The 22,895-nt window shown below is 42.5% G+C and overlaps 1 protein-coding gene across 4 annotated transcripts in view; it reads left to right on the top strand.

Annotated features, from left to right (window-relative positions):
* The first annotated feature begins 1,777 nt into the window (after positions 1 to 1,777).
* The window catches only part of MYO1C (myosin IC), a 60,703-nt gene continuing 39,585 nt past the window's right edge, over positions 1,778 to 22,895 (top strand). The window contains exon 1 of one of the 4 annotated variants that reach the window (XM_075032631.1): positions 1,778 to 1,956. In XM_075032631.1, the coding sequence (XP_074888732.1) occupies positions 1,882 to 1,956 (75 nt within the window). In that variant the 5' untranslated portion in view covers positions 1,778 to 1,881. Of the gene's footprint in view, positions 1,957 to 4,148; positions 4,214 to 22,895 lie in introns of those variants that run through there. The other 3 variants (XM_075032634.1, XM_075032636.1, XM_075032630.1) reach the window with 3 other exon arrangements.

The following is a 22,895-nucleotide window of genomic DNA, read 5'->3' as shown; positions in this document are numbered from 1 at the left end:
TCTGTGTACATCCCACCTCCCTGTATTACAGTGGTACTGTTGTCTTCCCCTTACAAGGTTTCTGCAATTAAAAGAATATCTCATATGTGCAATCTAGAAAGCAGCAAGAGAAGTCTATGTGGGAGCATTTGAAGCACAGGTTCCAAGAATCACTGCAGGAAACCAGTGAAGTTGGGGGAAGTATGAGATCTGGGAATGCAGAGTGGTGAGAGGAAATGCGGAGTTGCGGATAAAATTCAGAAAATAAGAATTTACTGGCACCGCAAAATGAAGAAAAATATAATGGCAAACATTTTAACCTGTTAACCATACTTTGTTTGAAACTGACACTTACCACATACAGACATCAGCCCTAGTAGGGAATCTGTCAGCATTGTTTATCAAATGAGACCTTTACTGTAACTGTGGTTTTAAAGCGTACTGCTTCGTCTCGGAAGAGACCACACTATGTTCCTCTCTTCCCTCTTCTATTTTGTCCTCTCTTTTATATATACTTTTTTCCTTCAGCCTCTTTCTACTTTCTTTATCCTTTTCTATTTTTCCTTTCTGACTGACTTGTAGCCCATTTCCAGTAGTTTTTTTGCACGTAATTCTGGTAGCTGCGTCCCAGAAATCATTTCAGTTAAACAGCTTTGGTGTTCTAGACTACTGATCTTTGTAATTTCTCAATATAGGAAGGATAGATAAGATGGGCCAGGTATTGCTCCATATTACTGAGAGTAGGGTGGTTTTGTTTGGGGAAGTGACAGTGATGGTTTTTTAAAATGTGATTAAAATCTCTCAGTAGAACCGTATATTGGGAACTAAGTGGTCAAGGAAACAATTGCTGGACTGTAACAATCTTGTATATAACAGCTGAGGGAAGTATGAGAATAATTCCAGATATGAAACATACAACAGTTACAGGCCATTTCTTTTCAGTTACTGAACAGAATGGTGTTTTCCATATCTGCTCTTGAATGGCCAGGTGCTTGTTAATCTGAACAAGTAGGTGGCTGTTTTGACAAGCAGTATTATCTGGAATTGGTTTGTAGTAGAGTTGAAAATTCAAATTTGGCTATGCCAAGAAGATAGAAGGAATTGTCTCCTAACAGCAAGTCTTAAAATACCTGATGTTTAGACTGATCTTTTTTTTTCCCCAGTCACAAGTAGGATATCTGTATCTGTTGGGGGCTGATAGGTCTAGATACTGCCTTCATGGATGACATGACTATAGTAAAGCTCTGTAATTCCACTTAAACCAGTGTTCACCAGGTTATTTTTCTCATATTCCCAGTAGGAATTTTTGTGCAGTAATGTGCAAGTTAATTTCCTTTGTCATGATTAGTTAGCTACTCAAGGATTCAATTAATAATGATTTTGTTCTGCAGCAATTTGAAGAACTTCCTGTAGTTACCATGGGAGCAATCAGTATTTTCTCTTGCTCTGTCTCTAAACCAAGTATCTTGGAGGCAAAGATGAAGAATCTTTTCTACGTATAATCTCTTGGTAGGTTTGTGAAGTCTAGCGTGTGATTGTTCCGTGCCAATACCTATGAAACGGCATCCACAGCAACTTGACTTTTCTAAGTCCGCTGGGACTAAAATGGAACATCAACAAAGTTTGCGGCAATAAACACGAACATAAATTTAGGCTTCTTGGAACTGTCTTGACACATTGTAACTAGTGGAAACTAGTCTTGAACTTAATTGTTGTTTCAGCTCACACCTACACTTAGTATAAATACAGAGGTTCATCTCTTCCTCTCACAACAGGGCTCTGAACCAAAGATTGCAGTTAGTCAAGGTCTTCTCGCAGACTATTCAGGGAGTTCTGCTGCTGTGCTTTGCAATTGGAACTATCCGTAAAGAATAGAGAGATTTACTAACTTACCTTGGAAAAATGGAACTGCAAATTGAACGTATTCCTACAGGAGAAATCATCCGTGTGGTTAGTCGCAATGGAGAACGCAAGACTGTAAGCCTGTTTTTTATTGTTCTCTTTTCCCTTCTTGTAGTGTTAGTTAAACGATAGCCAACTTAGTCATGATTGTTCTGAACTGAGAAATGCTAGTGCAAAACCAGGAGGCTTCTGCAAGGCTGGTCGGTCATTGGAGTGACTGTAGCTGTGTTGTGAACAGTCTTCTCTTGCTAGGATGAAATTAGAGCAGTGAACATTAATATTAAGTGACTGGGAGTTTAGAAAATTATTAAAGTGTATTTCCTGTAGAAATACTTCAATATACCAAAGTTAGTGTGACTTGCAGTTGGTGTTTGGCCTGACCGTGTTCATTCTATCAGAATTCTGGAAGCACTTTCAAACTACAGAGGAAGGGAAGGAGCTTTGAAGAGAGTATTTTGATCCTCTTCAATATTGATTGTCCATGTTGTCACTGGATTCGTGCCCTGAATGTTACAGGAAGGTTCACACATGAGAAATTCAGTGGTAGAGAAACATATTAACGGACTGTTACTAATAGCTGGAGGAACTGAGTACTCTGTTAACTTGTGACTTCTATTGACCTAGGTTCTGGGTTTGTATGTAAGCAAATGGAAAATCCATGAGCTGATTATTTCCGGTCTGACATGGTGGATGTAAGTAGTTAAAAAGACAGTACTTCTCTAAGAATCAGTTTTCAGTACTTGGAATGAATGGTCATTCTGTGTGTTTTGCTTCAGAATATTTTCTAACTGGCTTTGTATACTTGCTAATTAAAAGAGTTTAAAGAGAAGGAACTTTTAAAAATCCTCCTTATGTTTAAATACACCTAAATGCAACTGTGAATTTATATCTCTGTCATAGGTACTTATAAACTGTTTAATAGATGTTCGGTTCTGGGAGCAGATTGCTCTGGGCAGAGCCATCTTGTACTGAAGTACACATCTGTGCGTGTTGCTCCAGTTTCCTAGCATTGTCTTTCTAGTAAGTAATCTGAAACTCGATCTGAAAATTAGCTAAGACATTTGCTGTGTGGGTGACACAATTGTTCGGGAGAGTCATTTTACTTCAGAAAAACCCGAGAGCTCTGCCTTGTTGGAAGATGAGATAGTAGCAATTGTGGTATTCTTTGGTTTCCAGTAAATGTTTCAGGAATGCTACTGACTTATTTGTAGTGACAGTAGAGGACAGTGGTGGGGCTGAATTGTCATTCCCAGAGGGAACTGTTCCTTTAAACCTTATCCCGAATAGCATGTGCCAGGATCCTGGGGGAGACATCAGAGAGAGAAAAGCTATTAGTTCAGCTTTCTAAGAAGTTTTAAATACTCATTAACAGTCCATAAAACTGTAATTTGCTACTTTGAGAACAGCAGTTTGTATTTGTCAAGTACTGTTGGTGCTGCAGGAATGGCCAGAGAAAAGTAGTTTCTGATGTACTGTGCTTGAATACAAACAGAAGCTTATAGTTGAACATGCTTTAAGCTGCTGCAGGAATGGAAAGCGCAGAGCTTTACTCTTTCAGCTCAGGGTGCTTCAGTCTGTTAGACTTAAATTGTATGCAGATTTTCCTGCGGATCCTGGCTAGACTGCCTCCCGTATTTCACATGTATGTGAGATGAACCAAAATGCATGTTTCTGCACAGAGTGGCTGGTTACCTGAGTTCACTCTGGCTTGGGGGAATCGGTCCAGAGCTGAACTTCACTCTGGGTCCTTCTCGGAAAGATAGGCTTTGTGACGATTCCCACGAAGAGGCGTCGGGGATGGTAAAATTATCATCAGTGTCCGAGGTTTATCAGTTGTGCGCCTGGAGGAGACAGGTGCGTCTGTAATTCTAAGCAACAGGAACGCGAACCGATTTGGCAGAGAAGCTTATCAGCAGGATGCTGTTGTCCCGAACAATGTAATCAGTGCGAGCCTGTTCCTGCTTTTTTCCAGCGCCCTGCGCTCCGCGACGGGGCGGAGGGGCCGAGGAGGGGGTCAGGGTGCTGCGGGGCCCAGCTCTCCCCAGCTCCCACCCTGCGGGGCGATGGAGCACCGGGGGGAGTGGGTGGTGGTGGTGGTGGGAGAGCTGGCGGTGCTCGGCGGTCGCGGCCCGCCCCACGGAGCTGACGGCGGCAGGTGAGGGCGGAGGCAGGGCCGCGGCCTCGCCGCCCGCACTCCGCATGCCCGGCGCTCGGACATGCTCACTAGCGGCGCGGCGCGGGCTCCCGTGGGCAGTCGCCGCCGAGGCGCTGGCGGAGCCGCCGCAGGGCCCCGAACCGCGCGTCCCGGGTTGGGGGGGGGCGCGGAGCGCAGGTGAGCGGGGCGGGGAAGGGGGACGCGGGACGGGACGAGCGGCGTGCCCGTGGGAGGGCCGTGGCCGGGCCGGCCGGTGGCCGTGGGAAGGAAGGGGTGACCGCGGCCGCCATCCGCCGCCCCGCTCTCGCCGAAAGGCGCCGGGGCTCGGCCACATGGCCGCGGGCTGCCGGGAGCACGCTGCCGGCTCGGGAAGGTGCGGAGGGGAACCGGGGGCGGCACCCGGCCGGCGCCCCGGGGAGGGCGGACAGTCCTCGGCTCGGCCGTTCCCCCGAAGTCGGCGACCTTCCCGGAAACTCTTAAAATTTCCGCGGTGGAAACAAATGACCCTTTCGCAGAAGCCGGCATCCTGGCGGCTGCACGGCGTGTCCCCGGCAGCCCGGAGGAGTCCCTCCCCTCCCCTTCCGTAACGTTTCTCAGTACACTCCGGCAACGCTTCCCTGATTGCAGCCCGAGTGCGGCCAGCTCCCCGCCGGGCTCCTGCCTGGGACGGGGTGAATCCTGCCGAGGCTCGCCTTGGGGAGAGCCGGGCTGGAGTGAGAACGGGTGTGGCGGGGCGTGGGGGCAAGGGAGAGACTGCTCCTGAGCCGAAACGTGGCCGTGCCACGGCCGGTGTGCCTTCTTCTGCTGGAGAATGGCTTTCTGTACGTGCCTGACTTGTTCTATACGTTCTCGTGCGGTTCTGTGCTTACTGGCGATGTGTACGTCCTGCTGTGGGTAGCACGTTTGCGCTGGAATAATTTTTCCCTTGTGCAGGTGCCTAAAAGCATGTCATGAAGAAAGCTCGGTATTTCTAGTTCTCTCGTGTAAGCGGAGATGTTGTCAAACGCTGTAACTTCTCCGGCTTAGACCACAGGTCTGCATCCCCCCTAAGATTCAAGGGTCTCCATCTGTTGTGCTACTTTCTATGCCAATTTATCCCCTTTTGAATACACCTGGAGTTAATTGCTTTAAGTGGCAGTGATTTATGGAAGGAACCTGACTGTGCTAAACGAATGTCTCATTCTAGTAACTTGAACTTTCCCAGTAAGCTGGCTTGATCTGCATCCTCGTGTTTAGGAGGATTACAGAAGAAAAATGATTCCAAGATACAATACAGAGATTATTCTGGTATTTATTCTTTCTATGACAGTTGCTCGAGGTGGAAGGCTTCTCTGGAACTACTTGTAGATGGCAGCTGCCTAGTTTTAGAAAGTGACAAATGAGAAAATTTGCTTGGTTGGTGGGACAAGCCATGAAAGCAGAACCACATCTTAGAGTAACTGGGAGGAAAGGCATTTTTCTTTCATCTCCTTTTGGTGCAATAGACAATTACTAGTTGTCAGCACCTTTTCGAAACTCTCTTAGAAAACTGCCTAGGGCTTACAGAACTGATGAGTTCTTAATTTTTATGGAAGGCCCTGATATGGCAACCACTGTCATAACACTTAAGGATTTTCAGTTTTGATATGGGATGTAATCCTGTGTTTTAGGGAGGGGCTGTGTAAATACAAATCTTGTCTTTTATTCTGCCTGGCAGGGACAAATGGAGTGCTAGACTGTACGCATGCTATCCTAATTTATCATGACATAAAGGATGGATCTTTTTTTAAAAAGAAAAAAAAAGAAGTCTGAATCATAATATACTAATATACATACATACATGTGACTCAGGATCCAAAGCGTGCAATTTCTGCATAACTGGTAGCAAAGAAACTTGGGATTTATGATACATCTTCAGAATTTATAATATCTATAAGAGCAATTTTATAGATCCTTACAAATTTATTCAAGCCAGGTAGAAGACTTTTTTTTTTTTTATTTGATCTAAGTCCACTGGAGGAAGGCCAGTAATAAAACTGGGGGCCAAGAATGCTTAATAACAGATTAAATATGGTGTTTCTTTCTACAAATAAGCTCAAACTCTATGGATGGCTTTATGCAAAGGTAAGATAGTCTTAGTCTTGTTCCAGTAGTATTTGGACATTTGCCATTTTTCTGTTGTTTGTAGTGTCGTGTTACTTATAGGACCTAGCCTTATTGTGTTGGGAACTGCATGCTTTCTAGGAATTGTACAAATTCCTCTACCCCTGCCAAAATGGACAGTCTGCACCAAATGCAGGAGAAACAAACTGCAGCAGCTGGCCACAGTCACAGAGTAACAGATCAGCTATAGCTCCTGTGTGTTTCAGTCCGTTGCCCCCCTCCCTCGGCCGAGTGCTCTTACCTGGCAGTTTTGAATAGTTCCAGCATGCAAAATGTTGAGGATCACTGGGCTAGAGCACTTTGCCTCCCAGTTTGAAGGAGTAATGGGTGAGGACTGTTCACAGGGTGCTTTCGAATAAATAATTACTTGAAAAGGAGGTGGAGAAAACTTAGAGTAGGGTGGATTTTCCTAAGGGTGGTGTGTCCTACTGCCCTAAGTGATGCAAATATAACTAAATCACTCATCCTTTCATACAAGCTAAAGAACTATTTATAAAGGCATATTTGTATGTTTCCAAACTGTTGCTGTGGGGAAAACCATTTGTGTTGTGCTTTGGCTTACCTATATTGATCACAGTCAAATGTGGTTAACTTTTCAGAACTGATCCAAGTTAAAACTGAGTAGGCAAAACAAATAGGTAATTTGTCTGGAGCAGTTTCTCGGGTCAGCTCATTGTTTGAACACATGAACATCTCTGCCTGCACAAATAATACGATGGCACAGGAAGAAATGATTGGGATCAGGTGGGGACGGCTCCACTGGTAGCAGCAATGCCTTGTACTGGCATAAAGTGATTGCAATAATAGCATGTGTTTGTCTTCCATCAGGGGTTTTACTGTCTTATGTACTGCTTTTCTGCTTTATAACAAACTCATGATGTGGTTTGCATTGACTAGGATTACTATCCCTGACTTCAACGGAAACCGTACATCTAACCTCTGTCATCTTTTCTAGTGGATGAGGTTTGCATGGGTTGTCTTTCTGTGAGACCGTAACACAGTTATTTTTCTGCCTGGAGGGAGCCACTTTTACTGTGCCTCTGGATTGAATGATCTCTCTGCTGGAAAATATTCTGCTACGTATTTTGTGCCCTCCTCTGCATACTTTACTCCTTGTTGATGCATTAGCAGCGTAGATGGCCAGCTCTTCCCAGAAAGCATTAATAAAGATGTAAGAAAGCAGTATAAGTAAATGTGAAAGGCTAACAAAGTTTGTTATGACAGAAGATTCTGAGTGGACAAATCTCAAGTCATTTTTTGCAACTGAGTCGTGTTCTGTGGGGGTGGAAGGTCTAGTATTCTTTAAAGCCTTGTCCTGCATTATTTAAATACTCTCCAATACAACAAGGAGCAGCAGGGCCAGTACCTTTTCTATTAATATATATCTTCAGCGTCGTCTGTCCTATATTAAATTCCTGTAGTGGAAGGTGATAAAGATTAGTGTTTAGAACTCCTGTGACATTCATGCATGCATGGATAGCTCTCCCTGGCAGCTTTTTTCTTTAGGACAGCATTTCGTCACATGTGAATGACCAGCTAGCTGTTCTTCACTGGGACACTTGCAGCCCTTTAATTGGTACATTGACCTTCGTCCATCTTGGCCGCTGCCCTTCCTGTAATTCTGTTCAGCGGCTGATAATAAATGTACATAGATTTTTAGCATTTGGCAATACCTTTGGAGTGCTACAGTGTTTGCCTTGTAGGCGGTAAGGTCCTGGAGCTGGCAGATAGAGCAGCCTGCAGTTATTGGAAAGTTTTGTCACCAAATGGGCAGTGTCACTGTTGGTGGCAAAGAATGCTGTGTCAAAATGTGTTCTGATTTTTGCCAGGAAATGGATAGTCTGTGAATGACAAAAAAAAATCCTCCATCCGCGCTGTCCTAAACAGATATTTTTTTCTTTCTTTCTCCATAAAAGAGCTTTCTAAAATCGCTGCTAAGCAAAAAGATGCATGTGGACAAAAACACAGTTATGATGACATTCAGCCTGCTGTTTGGATGCAGAATGGACCTTATAAGCTGTAGCTGCTTTAAAAAGCTGTGCCTTTAAAATTATTTCAGTAATTTCTTTTGGAGGCATTTTTCTAGTAAAAGTTTATCATGGATATTTGACTCTGTATTTCCTTGTAGTGTTCTTATATCTGACCAGAGGTTTCATCCTTACATAAGGTAACATAGAGATGTGGTCCTAATCATTGAGACAGTGCATACTCGTAGCTGGAGAACAGCCTTTGTAGTGTTTTAAGACTTCAGGGAAACCTTTGCATCTTAGCAGCTGAGGTTGCATTTCATTAGTTAGAGTGATCTGTGGTGCCTTATGCCAGCTGACTATCACCAGGTGTATTTGTCCATTTTACTAATGAAGAGGAGGATTATTGAAGGAGCTGTAATTCGACTAGAGAACAGTGTTTGTCAGAGGATTTTGGTGAGCTTACAATTGCATTTTTTTCTTCATAACCATATACTCAATATTTTATGGTTGTCTTTATGTCTCTTCTCATTACCACCTGCAGCCTGGTCTAGATGGGATATTCCTGTCCAAGAAAGAATCATCTTTACTTCAGAGTTGTAACAACAAACGGAGAACAGAGAAGAGGGTAGGCTCAGCTCTCTCACTGTGCTTATTGTTCATGGCTGAAGGGTCCAGTTAAGTCAACGTCCAGTTATATAATAAGGAGATAGTGATCTGTTTAGCTTTTTAGAAAATTAAATTCCACTGAAACACTATAACTGGAACCATAGAAGTAGGAGGAAAACTATTTTCCATTCTGAAGTATGTCTTTGTATAGTGTTGCAAGTTGGGTTTTTTAAACTTGCTAACAGTAACTAATAACTTCTACATTATACAGTCCACACTGAGTCATTGTTTACTCAGGGAAATGACTTTGAACAGCCAGACTTGTTTGCTAACTTTAATAACTGAAATATGCAGTTCCATGCATTACAAGGCAGCACACTATAATCAACATTTTTAAAACCCCAAAACTGATATATATTTGCAACACTACACAATGCTGCATTATAAGTAATATATTTGCAACACTACACAATGCTGCATTATAAGTAGTATTTCTGCAGTTCAGGTTTTAATGTGCAGCAAAAGCTGATTTGTCCAGTGGTACAGTTTTCAGAAGAGGGAAGATTATTGCACAAAATTGTTGTTGTTTTCTAGAGTTTTATTGAACCTTCCACATTAGAGACCAGAAAGCCTTGTTCTCTGTCCACACATCTTGTTGTTCTAAATAACAGGTTGTCTTATACTCTTAGGATTTTTGGAGTCTGTTCAGAATTGCCTCTTCTTCATCTTGGGAGGGAAAGCCACACCTTTGCATCAGGAAGCCAGGAATTCTCTCACTGACAGAATTGGAACTTAGACAGCAAAACAGATGTTTCTTTTGCCTTATTTTACCTGAGCACTGAAGTTTAGTTGGGAGCAGTTTTCTGCCTTTTCTTGACTGTTTATCTGCTGGTTTGTGTTAGTACATTATTTTCTCATGGATGTTACAGGTAGCTTTCCTACCCACCCTTTACATCTATTAAGATTATAATAACAACCAGGGTTTGTATACCTGATTGTTTTTTGGTGTGCCGAACAAACAGTGCCAAGTGCACACAATGCAATATAATAGGGTTTCTCCATTGGTTTGTTCATGCGGGAATGAAGTGGGGGCAGCTAAGCGTGCCTGACTTGCGTGTGAAGGGACAGTGTGGGAAGAGTGTTTGGTCTGTTAAAATATAACTTTTAAAGATATTTCACATCTTCCTTTTGAATTTAAGCATTTCTGAATTTTGTGGTCAGTTCTCTTTCGTTTTCCTTTAGACCTACTAAGTACCACATAATTAAAAAAATACTGCAACTTGGACGAGAAGATTCAGAGCAGTATGATTACTGGAAAATCATAGTAATGTATAATGAAGAACTGTTTTTACATCTGTTGCACCTTTCTGAAAACAAAAAAAAAGTACCTATCATATTTCTCAAGTAAATCAAACAGTGCATTTTGAATAGTGTTTTCAAATGTGTATTTTTGATTTCTCCTGAAGTCACAAGCTTTTTTGGCTACAATTTTGTTTGAAAAGAGAAAGGAAAACTTAAGGTCTTATGTGAAAGTGAGGGAAAGTACAAAATATGTGACTTCCAAAATCCCCATTTTATTTGTGCATGGATTTGTTGCTCTTAAAGTTGAGGGAGGGGATCAAAACAAGTTCTGCAGAGAAGTACAGAGTGTGTTTTTGTGTGCCTGATCGTAGCGCTTTGTAGGAATGCAGATGATTTCTGACTTTAATGTTGCTGATCTTCTGTCTGGAAAGGTGATGGATAGGAACTGGGAACAGCACCTTATGGAGCTGTTAGCAAAGCTAGAGCATGTATTATTTGTTTAAATAAGCTTGGTGGGGGTTTGCATCGCCCCTAAACCTTATGAAAGTGTTGCTCTGAAACTCATGATAAATGATTTTTACCATCTCAGAATTTCTTATGTTTTACTTTCGTACTGCCATTAACATAATTAACTGTACAGGGCTATGAGAGTGCTAGCAGGATTTGGAATTGCTGAGAGAGCCACCATGTTTCCTTGGGCATAAAGTTGCGCTGTTAGGACTGCAGGATGTCTGGATGGAAGCTAGCTTGTTTCTGGTCAGCTAGGGTGTAGAAGGAGAAGTCAAAATATGAATGCACATATCAAGGTGAGACACTGTTGAGTGGATAGAGAATTTACATATTCATAACCTTAAGGGGATTTTAATATTATGTGCTGGCTGAAGGGGTGGGAGTCTGAAAGGAAACTAGAGGCTGAAAACATGTGGGAGGCCAGAAAGAAAATTGGAGGCTGAAAAGTGGTGGGGGACCAAAATGGTGTGGGGGGTCAGCAAGAAAAGTAGAGGCCAAGAAGAAGGGGATGCTGGAAAAGTGTGAGGGGGATAAAAAGGTGTGGGAGGCAGAAGAGGTTGGGAGGCCAAAATAAGCCTGTATCGTAGATCCGACCAATCTTATTTTGCTCTCCTTTTCGTCTCTGCGTCCTCCTGAAGTAGTGGGTCCACAGACTATTTAGCTGAAGAAAATTAGAGCTCAGCCTTGTGAAATAATTTGGGGACAAAGGCCTATTATCTTAGCTCTCTCATTATTTCAGTTGGTGCTTAGTTTCAGCACTTACAATTTTGGTTTTCAGCAGAAAGCATTTATTTAAATTGTTTGAAATCTTGGTTGTTACGGAAGTACAGATGAGCAGTAGTGCTGCCTGTCAGTTAGATGTTGGCTACCTTAAAATACTATCCTCTAAAATCACCAAAAAGATGTTTCCTCAATTCACAGAAGAAACGGTGCTCTCATGACTGCTTATGCAGGGATTGGAGAAAGCTAGGAGCAATTTGGGATAACAGAAGGGATAATTTATGCACTTTTATGAGGTATTTCTAAACCAGGTGTGTTAGAGTCCTTAGACCATTTAAGAAAAACATGTGACAACATAGCGATATGAGCACAGTGTCTTTTCTTTTTGCCTGATATTATTGAAGAATACATGGGTTGATGGTTATGGGCCATTTATATATTTGGGTAAGCTTTCAGACATCATTTGTCTCAAGTATAAAGTAATCTGAGATAATTGTGTCCTCATACAAGAAAGAAGTATAAAGGAAAGGAGAACAAAACAAAAAAGAAAAAAAGAGTCAAAGATAAGCTGCTCTTCCCAGAGATTGACCATCTTGAAACCTTTGTCTGCTGCGCTGGTGAGAGCTATCAGAGCAGGGGATTTCTGGTGCTGAGAGCCTGGCAGGTAGCGAGTGTTGGGAGTAAGGGTTTCTGTGCTGCTCTGGCAGCTTGGTCATGAGGGTGCCATGTGAAAAGGAAGTGTTGCAAGAGATGTGGAGTTCTGTATGCAAAAAAACTCGCAGAGTGAAAAAGGGATGTTTGATCTCTCTCTTTAAACTGAAACCTGACCAGTTGCCAAGTGTCTGTTTCTGCTCTGATGATTCCGTGTCTAGGTGGGGACATAGGGGAGCTCCTTCCAACTGTAAGCCTTGAATATATTTACCTGGCAACTGCTGCTATCCAAACCACTTTCCTAGTTCAGCTTGCAACGGGAGGAAAATTCCGCAAAGTGGCTGTGTGTAGGATGAGAATGTGAACTATGTCCAGGCTGAAGTCCATGGAACTCAAGAGCTGTGCTCATGTAACTGTTTACTTTTTTCTAGAGGCTTCAGTTAAGTTGGCTGTTTGTTGTTGAATGCATTTTTATACTAATTGTCTTTCATCAGAAATAGGTAGCGTTTGTGAAAGGATCACATTGCCACCTGAGTGGAAATGGGGAGTGGAAGAAAATCAGTGTTGCTGCAGGTTGAGTGCACATGTCTGGAAAGAAATCTTTTCCGAGCATTGTACAAGCAAGCTATCACTTTCCAAGGAAAAGTTTTGTTGCGACAAATCTTGCTTTTTATTTTGAATAGGCTGGAAAGGTAAATTCTGGTATAAAGGTCTAAAAGTAGCTGTTAGCTTGGTACCTGGCCTTCTGTTTTGAGCAGTAAATTTCTCTAGTTAATCTCTCTAGCACTGTGCTGAACTCTCAAAAGTGCTTTTCAGGCCACATTGGCCCCAAACCAAATTATCTTAATTGCAAACCACTTATCTGAACTGATGGTTAGTCAACACAAATGTGACACAGTGCTCATTAGAGTAGAAAATCAATCAATGTTTAGTGTGGGCTGGATTGAGATTTGTGGATTGATAGGGAATGGGAAGGTTCATTTGGGTCAGTAACTGGCACAGTGATGAGTGTGTGAAGTGAGCTTCCCCCCTCCTGCGTGCTTGTAGAGTCCACCATCATCAGCCCTCATTTCTAAGGCACCTGCCAAAAAGTGTCAGTTGTTCACAATCTCGTTGAATAGCAGACCAGTGTATTAGCTAGACATGTTTCTGCTGGTGAATCTGGTGTGACATATATACCCACACGCGTCAGGTTAGGTAATTTATATTGCTGATTTCCTGATCATGGAACACTACAGCTGACAGTCTGTAGCCTCTGGTGTCATTCCTGGGCTTGTCCTGGAGGCTGCTGGTGGCAATAATATACGTGCATCACTTTGCAAGGTTTTAAATGTTTGGAGGCATCTATATGTATAAAGGGTAGGGGATGAAGCAAGCAGTCAGAGAGTCTTAGAGCTTCATCCATGTCACTCTCGATGAAGTGCCTTTTCTTTCCTTGTCTGCCAGGAGGATATATTCTGCCAGTGTCTAAGATCAGCTTATACTGACATGAAGTTCTATTTAAATTCGTTTTGCTGTAGTTCTCCACTCCCTGTACCTGCACTAGCATCCATTTGACCCTTTAGTGAATCAATTGAAACAAAGTTTAGAGAACAATGATGAAGAAAAAAAAAAAAGTTTTCTGTTTGAAACTGTCTCATTACAGAGCTAAACAGATCTCGGTCCCAGCACAGAGGAGGGAGAGGGCCAGGACAAGCACAGCTGGGGAGAGAGGATGGGCTGCATCACAGTAATGTCAGCTGTCTAGGTCAACTTACAGCAGCCTGGGACTGTACTTTGGCACTTTGGAGGACACTTTCTGTGCTCTTTTTACCTTGGAGAAGTGTCTGTAATGTAATGCTGTGGGAATGATGGCTTGTGTAGCTGTTCTCTTCTTATGCTGCTATTTTTTGATCCTTGAAGTCGGTGGTAGTGAAGAGAAGTTTGAGTTTGCTAGAAGGTTCTGCAGTCATACTGGGGGACTTTTGCGCCCTGGTGTGTGGGATGATTGGCACTAAAGCCTCCCATCCTGTGGATGTGGAGCTAGGCCAGCTGTTTGGAACATAAATGGTAATTTGTTGTCTTCTAAATGTTGGCTTTATTAAAATTTACAAATAGAATACACTATCTCCACTCCACTTCTTGTAATGGGGATTCCCAAGCTATAACACTATCTGCCCATGGAGTGCCTGCACTGCTGCCCTGCCCATTAACATGGTATCAGGTCCGGAATAGAGAGGCACTGATAAATACTGATACAGACAGGGTGAACACGCTTAGACACTGAGTCAAGAGAAACTGGCATCTGTTCTGCCTCTTGCCTAAGCAGCACACAGAGTGGCCGGGGTTCAAAGCAGGGAGCATAGCCCAGGTCAGAGGGGTCCAGTTGAGCACTGATGTCTGGTGTGTTTTGCTCTCTCTGGAGCAGATATACCTCTGCCGCTTCCCAGAGCATTGCTGTTTGTGGAAGGAGGTTGGGAGAGCCAGTGCACTGGGGGCCTGGAGGGAGGACACCCTGCCCGGCAGAGGATGCAGGGATGCCCGCTTTTGCACTGCTTTTCAGCAGGTGTAAAGGCTCAAAGGACTTTTGGGCCCTGTGGGACTCTTAAGGTACATGTGTGGGGTAGTAGGGCAAGGTTACTGTGTTATGGTATCTGAGCATGACGTTGTGATCGACACAGGCAGAAAGGGTAAGGGAGAAGGAATTCATTTGGCTGCCAAAACCTTTTGTGCAAGAGGTTGGATCTGGATGTGTGCCCTTTCTGTGTATAAACGCAGGTTCCTGCAATTTGTAGCTGCTGTTGCTGTCACCACCAGTAGTGGCACCCAAGTAAACAAAATTTAGGAATGCCATCCTGCAGTAGAAACTTCAAGAGGCTATTTCTAGATGGAATTGAAGCTCCATGTGACTTAGTGGACTGTAGCCTCATTGTGAGGGTAGAAGGCAACCAGAAGTGGTTTGAACTGGAGTTCTTTAGACTATTGTTGCTAACACTGTGGTGGGCAGCTGTATTAAACTATTTTGGAGCTTTTGATACCATACTAGCACTCTTGTTAAAGAGGCTTCATAACAAGCTAAAAAAGCTTGGCAGTGGCTAGTGCAAGCCCATATTTTTAGATGCTCTGTTGGTATTTTTTTTTTCCCCCAGAAACAGATATTCTGGCAAAAGACAATTAAGGAAACAACTTTAGTATGTGAATACTAAACATGAAGGTTATCACCCAGCAGGTAAGTGGGAGCAGCAGAGGCTGTAATGGGTTAGCACTTGGATTAGTGAATTTTGGAATAGTGGGGTTCAGCTTTGCAGGGAAGGGTAGTACCTGCATGTAGCTACTCCTGTGACCCATCAGCTGTTCCAGTAATTCTCCAGAACGTGGAATTTGTCAGGTCACCAGACAAGCGTGTGCTGCCTTTGTGCTGCCTATCACAGACACCAGGAATCCCAAGAATGTGAAGGACTCTCAAATTCCAGTTCTGTGTTCTCGCTCTTCCCCCGCTCCTCTAGGGGCTAGTGGAAGCAGGAAAGGAGGTCAGGCTTGAAATACAAAGTCAAAGAAGAGGAATTTGTGAATATATAGGAGATAACGCCCATCACTCACTGTACTTTGCCACTCCTCCCCCTCCCCCAGTGTGGAAAGTATGATTAAAGTCAGCTGCTCCGCCCTGACTGTCTGAACCATACATACATGCACAAATGCCAGATTCTCTTCATTCCAGGCTGCTGACTTCAAGAAGGACTTGCTCTGACAAGCTGGAAATGAGGGCTGGCAGCTTTGTCTGCAACTCAAAGGCTTTATCTCTCTTAGACACTCTTCCTAACATTTCCCACAAATACTGTTCTGCTGGTAGGAGCTGTTGTATACACAGGATGCCATCAGGCACTTATGAATAAAGCCTTACATTGTGTAACTCTCCTTAGAATAGGCAAGGAAAACTTCATAGACCAATTGGCATCAGGCCCACAGCAGAGCTTGCTCTCCTTGTGCTTCAGCCTCATTATTTGGGGAGCAGTAGGGAGAGTCAGCTCAGCCTTTTGATTATCTTGTCCTCCTACCAAGAGCTGGTATTCTTTCCTTCACAAAAATTCTACTGTCCAGCCTACATCTCCCACTTTGAATATTCCGTCCGCTGATGATGCATTCATCTCCAGCTTCCACAGCGTGTTCCTGCGGTTCATCCCCTTGGCCTCTCTCTCCTCTCTGAACTGAACTCCCACCTGGGTATCTCTTCACTTCTCCATTTTACCATGGCAAGCACAAGTTGTTTGACTTCTAGGATTCTTCTTGCTCCACCAGCAACTTCTGTTTCTCTGATCTTGCCTCCTAGCATTATTGCTTCACTGCTGCTTCTGCTCAGTGAAGGATGCCAACTGCATCCACCTGTTAGGGTTTTTTTGCATGTGCTTTTAAGCTGTCTGCTTATGCTGCATATGCAGTCTTTCACTTAGAGTATTTATATTCCCTGACCTATCTCAATCAATGGATGAACCCAGCCTTCAATAAATGCTTTCCCAGAGTGAAACCTATTTGAGAGATGTAATAATGGTTCTAGAGAGCGTCTGTGCCAGTAATTGCAAGATGGCCAAGCTGTTCTTTGGATGTTGTTCTTAGTTCAAAATGAGTATTAGAGCAAGTATATTTTTACATTCATATAATATTAACATGTGAAATTGAGGTAACTTTAAGCTTGATGCAGTAAGGCATGCACCCTGATATAAAAATTTACCATAAATCAAATTTGAGTAGTCATTATGGTTGTGACATGATTTCTGCTTAAAAGGGTATCTTTGATGTCATCATCATATTGCTTCAGGAGCAGCTTGCCAGTGTTATTTCAGGTTGTGGAGGGTGTGTACATGTATATATTTTCTAAAAACCATAAGACCTACCAGTATCAAATGTCTGCCCAGTACTTCACAGATTTCACAACTGACTGTTAGTAGACAAAACTTTTTTTTTTGGTCTGATTTTTGAGGGAGGGCTGTTTTCATAGGGGCTGTGGCCTTGACTTATGGCCATATAACTAATCCTGTTGAGCAGCAAAGGGATCCCACTAGTCTCAGTTCCAAATCTTCTCTCCATACCACGGGACTGTGCTCTCTGGACATTGTGTGAAAAAGATTGGTGAAACAAAAACTCATTTCCCCTTATCTAGCTTAATATGTGCAAAGAGCATGCAGCTCTGAAGCAGCGATACAAGAGAGTTAGAATCAGTTGTAGTGAGGATTTTGAACAAGAAGCCAGCATGAAGAAGTACCCATAGCGTTTAACCTCTGTGTTTTATTCATCCTGGAGCAAGTGTAATTTAAAGTGACACCTCTATAATTGATGAAGTATCTTTTTACCATTTGTTTAATTACCAGTTTCAATGTCTAGAAAGCAGTGGATCAATAATTTACAGTGATGAACTTCCCTGTGTCCCTCTGTTTTTCTAGTTCAGCCATACAAACAATAGCTCCTGAAACATACCCTGAAGTTGTGATGCTTTTCTTATTCTTTAGGTGATTTAAAAGAGCTTAACCTTTTTTCCTGCCACTGGTGTACTCCAACACAACTGAAGCTGATGGCAGAGCTCCCACTGACCTCGATGAAGCATAGTTAATCTAGGGCTTGCCATGCACACTGTATCAGCTCTCATGTTTTTGCAGTCTCCTCTCATTATTGTAGAGTGGCTAAGGCTGGGCTCGTGTTGTTGCTACAATGGCAAATGATGCTGCCCTGGCAGTATCTGAGAGCTGTTAGAACAGTAAATTTAAGTGAAAGAACCAAAGCTGCTGCTTGCATTTTGTACGTATTTCTTACATTATAGTCTTTGCTAACATCTACTGATTTTCTATGGGAGATACCTATTCTTGAGACTCTTGGACCCTTCTTTCAGGGAGGAGCTCAGATTCCTTCATGGCTCTGGATCTCTCACTTTTGCCAAGGGGACTTAGAGAATCTATGCCTGTCAAATCAGAGGAAAGACAGTGTTTACTTCCCAGTAGGATGAGACTTCTGACAGTTCCTGTTGTCCTAGCTGCCATGGACAGTGGGGTTTGCTCGAACAGCATCAGAACAAAAGATACCCAATTTCCATGAGATCTCTGAATCCATGCACTTCTAGCAGGATGTGGCCTTATGTGGAAAGGACTCCCACCTGTGCACTGGTAGCCTCAAGGCAGAAGGATACCTTTTACTTTTTTGAGGATGTGCTCATTATTTGCATCAGCACCAGTGGAGGCTTCCCCTTGTCTCTTATTCTTAGGGGTGCCGGTCCTCATCTTCTGATGGAGAACACAATGCTGTGGAACAGTTGGTATTTCTGTTAATGTCACAACTGTCACAACCAGATGATTATACCCAACTAATGGGAGCTGTGGGAGTTCCTTCAGGATCTCGAGTTGGAGATCACAGTCCAAAAGTTGTTTTTGTTTATATGTTAGATGTAAAGGGTCAGTAGGCAGATTGCTGAGCCTGCCTCTGACTACCTATTTTGTCTGCCTCACCAGGATTTATGCAGTTTTTCAACCACCGAATGTGGGACTATACGTAAAATCAGAGAGAAAGAAAGGAGTTGGACCTAGCCACAGCTGGGGAATGAATGTTTCCATTCACTGCATAGGCCCATGTTTATCCAGATGTGGAACATGCATTCCTGAGAACCACAAAGGAATGGGCTCCTTGATTATTCTTTAGTGTGTATTTTGTCTTTGTTTTTGATTAAATCTATGTCCCTGGTAATACAGAAAATCTTGAAAATGCCGTGAGCAGGATAGTATTGTTCTCCTGAGTGAGCAGGGAGTTGAAACCATGTCTTGGAGATGAGAGATTCCTTACACTTCAAAGGGTGCTTAATAAGTTGCAAGCCAATGATTTATTATTTTTTTAACATCATTGTGATTACTACTTCTTTTACTTTAAGAAAATCTTGATTTAATGTAGTTTTGATTCAACAGGAGTACACTTTTTTAAATGTTGGAAAACAATATTCTGGATCATTTGATGAGTGTTGGCTGATGCCAGTGGATGTGGGATGTCCTTCTGAAATCATGTCTGTATTTTCCAGGCATCCTGGAATACTTTTGCCAGCATGATGGCAACTCATCATTCCTTGTTTACTGTTAACTGAGGATATATCTGTTTTAGGATAAAAATGTTTGCAGTTCACAAAAACATTAAAGATTTTGTTCACTGTGGGATCTTTGGGGTACTGTCAGACTGGTCAGAAGGAGATTACCTCAGACAATACCCTTCATCTGGTGGCTTTTACCCTTCTTTTCAGAAGCAACAGAATAGGCAGGGTAAAGGGAAGCAGTTCAGACATAAGCCAGCTGCAATATCATCTGCCCACGTGCTCCTGTTGGTTGCCAGGCCTCAAGTCTGACACACTGCCAGATAGCCAGTCTGCACTGCGTGTCTACTTTTCTTTCGTCTGCTTTTTGGAAACTGCTTAGGCCATTTCTTTTAGCATAATCTGGAATTTCTGCAGATCATTGGATATTCTTATTTTGGGTTCATGATCTAGTTTTACTCCAGACTGTTGTTGAAACTCTTTCCTTAAACTTTTCATAGGGGACTTATGCCATCACAATAAATGTAAAATGCTCTTTGTTCCCTTACAAAGAAGGGTTTGAAAGAAGTTCAGTACCATATGTGTTCCCAATAGTTTTATTAGAACATATTTATAACTTTTCACTGTCCCAAAATAACTGCCTGCCTTAGGCCAACAAAGTCAGTTTGGGACAGAGGAAAAAAAGTGGTGGAAGTACAAATTGTGCCTGTAAACTCTACACTTATAAATCATCACATTAAAAACTACTCCGCTTATTTGAATGTCTAAAGCATTGAATGTGCCCTTTTTCTGGGCTTATAGAATTTGGCTCCACTTGGTAGTTCGTAGTTCGCTTACAGCATTGCTAAGTTTGCATTAAAAAAGAGTCACACCCAGAAGGAAAATAAGAACTTGTTTCTCCCAGGTATCACTGGCTTCTGGCATCAGAATGAAATGTCGCAAGAATACTTGCAGATTGGTGTGGTGTTCTTTTTTTCTTAAGGAACTTAGAGACATTACATGGAACAAACCTGTGACAGATGCCATTGTACCAATACACAATGTTGCTCATAGCAGCATTTCCCTAAATCTAGAGTACAAATTATACTGATATATACATCCTTATGCTACTATAAACTTTCCATACTAGGGATTTTGTTATTACACTAACAGGAGTAGGGAGTAGAAGTAGTTGTTGGGGCATCACTCATGTACAAGCTATTTTATAAAAAAAAACAACACAGAATTTCAGGAAATATATTCCGTATGTGATCCTCTCTCCTGTGCTTTTCAGGAAAGTTTTAGCCGTTTGACCTTTATTTTTCTGACACTGGAAGCTTGAATATACTAATATAATCTAGATATTACCTGTGCTCCAGTCTCCACATAGTAGAAAAGTTCATGGTTTTGACAGCCAACTAGGAGTTCAACAATAGCTCTATTGAGGCTTTACGAAAAGGAAAAGCTTCACGTTAACTGAAAGAAACAATTTCATTTGGCTATTTTGGAGGGAGGTATTTCCTTTTAAAACTTATTTTTTACAGTACCAAATGGTCTGGGTTTGGGTGTGGTTGTTTTAATGCAAAACTGCATTGAAGAAAGTTGTGAATTAAAAGAAAAGAAGGACAGCATAGGACAAGTCAGTCAAGTTTAGTTGTTTCCTATAAAGCAGTCTGATATAGTAGATAAATATGTTATTTGGATTTCTGTAAAATTATATGTGTTGACACAATTAAGAATGTCATTCAGATAGTCTTCCCTAGGTTTCAGATTTAACCCACTAAAGAAAATAAAGCAGCTTAAACTTATTGTTTTGGTGTCAGCAGTTCTAAACAGACAATTCCTATATTTAGAGAAGAATTTTATGATTGTCATTGGTGGCATGGGGGAAACTTGGGATCCTGTCAATGTAATGTTAGTAGGGATGGTTGATCTCTGCTTCCAGACTCTTACTCTCATACCTGTGATTCTTCTCACCTTTTAGAGCCAAAACAAATATCTTATTTCTCCTGGAGCAGACTTTTTGAAACCGAACAAACAACTTACTGACTGCATCCTTTGAGTTGGCATGAAAAACAAGTAGAGAAGACAACAGTGTTAGGGTCCAAGCTTAAAGTTGAGACCTCGTACTGACTTAAATGCACCGGGAGCTAGTTCCCAAAACTTTGTTTTTTCCAAAATTAATTAACTTTCAGATACCACTGACCACAAGCAATACCAGCACAGGCCGTCTTTCTGAATTGCTTTATAATTGTTATGGAGCAGTTATTACATGAGAAAAGCAGCATAAGGGTATTTAATATAAATGCTTTCTTGGTAGTTGGTTTTCTCTAAGAGTCGTAACCACTTATCTTAACTGGTTCTGAAAAATGCCTGCCTGTTGCCTGCACTTGTTTTCCCCCTTGCTGTGCAGGCAAGAATGTGAAGTATTTAAATGGACAAAAATTAAACGCCAGTTTAAAAATCTTCAGAAATCAAGATGTCCCTAAAGATAAGTCAAATATAAAACATCCTCCTGGGACAGAATTGCTATATGCCCTGGAAAGCTTAACACACCCTTGAGTGCACACCCTTTTCTAGCCAGGTAGTATGGGGACAAGGGTGAGGTATGAGCAACTGGTGAAGAACGTACCTGAGAGCCTGGTTACACTGGAGCAATCCTCTGGAACAGTATGGGGAATTGTAAATCTCAGCCATGTTCCCATCGGGACTGTGAAGTTCCTGGTGCTGTGATGTAGAAGAGTGCTTCTGCTGTCAAAACTCTGTCTTACCGTCTCATCAATGAGCCTTTCATAAGGGTAGCCTAGCTTGCCTTTTTTAAGGCTCTCAGCCTAACTTTGCTGGGGCAAACTGACCGTTTCAGCTCAAAGAGGTCTTACCAGCTAACACGTGGAAAATCTTGGCTGGGATTTGGCCTCAAGTTCCTCTAGAAGCTGTGCAACCCTGCAGGGGCTGCATTTGTAGACAGAGAGAGATAGGATGTAGCAGGCTACAGATAAAAAAAGTATTTGTACATTTTGTCACAAACATCTACTGCTGTCAGAAAAAAGTCTGGGTGATAAACCTGTCTAGGAATTTATATTGTACTCATTTCCATGGCAGCTATGGGACTGTGTCAGACAGTGTTTGCTCAGCAAGCTTCTCTGCACTGGGAGCTGAGAGCTTCTGGCCTTATCCGAAGACAAAGCAGAGATGGAAAGATACCCCTCGCTGGGGATCACAGGGAAATGTTCCAGTTTTATCCAAACGAGGTCTTTGTGAGCGTTGTTGTAGGAACTCCCTTTCATTTGTATAAGAAGAAGGAAAATCTGTCTTCAGCCAGGCTTGCAGGTTTTGTGTCTGCTGAAATGATAGTAAAAACTGTGCATTTGAGTTACAGTTACAGCTCCAGATAGAAGTCAGTCCGACGGTTTTGCTGAGATGTTCACAGCCGCTTGTAGCTATATGTTAACAGTTTGCTGCTGAAACTGTTGGCCTGTGAGACATTAATGCATACAATTATGTGGGATCACTTTGGAAATTAAGTTAAATGGCTCCTTCCACAGGTGCCCAACATCTTTACAGTTTAAAACAAAATGAGTAAGAGCTGTCCAGTTCACAAAATGCAGCAGCAAATTGTTGTGCTCCATGGATCTGCTGCCCAGGAAGGGCAGGTAGGGGAGCTGTCAGCTTTCTTTCTGCATTAGCACTGGCCACGTCATGCTTTAGGACGTGGCTGTGTCTTTCCCTTTCCGTATCAGAGATGTGCTCACCCTTGCTTTGCAGGCACTATTTTGTAGATTCGAGACTATTCCGTCTGTCGTTTTCCTCCTCCCATGAAGAAAAGCAAGGGCGTGATAGAAAAAGGACATAGCAGCCCTAATTTGTACATTTAGTTTTCTATTTTGGGCTGTGGGAGAGGCCCCTCTCTGCTCAGGAGAGAAGAGTCAGAGGTTAAATGCTGTCC

The sequence above is a fragment of the Buteo buteo genome, chromosome 7 (genome assembly GCF_964188355.1).
Source record: "Buteo buteo chromosome 7, bButBut1.hap1.1, whole genome shotgun sequence".
NCBI classification, from domain to species: Eukaryota; Metazoa; Chordata; class Aves; order Accipitriformes; family Accipitridae; genus Buteo; species Buteo buteo.
Note: the sequence above shows the minus strand (reverse complement) of the source record. Positions and strands in the feature narration are given on the sequence as shown.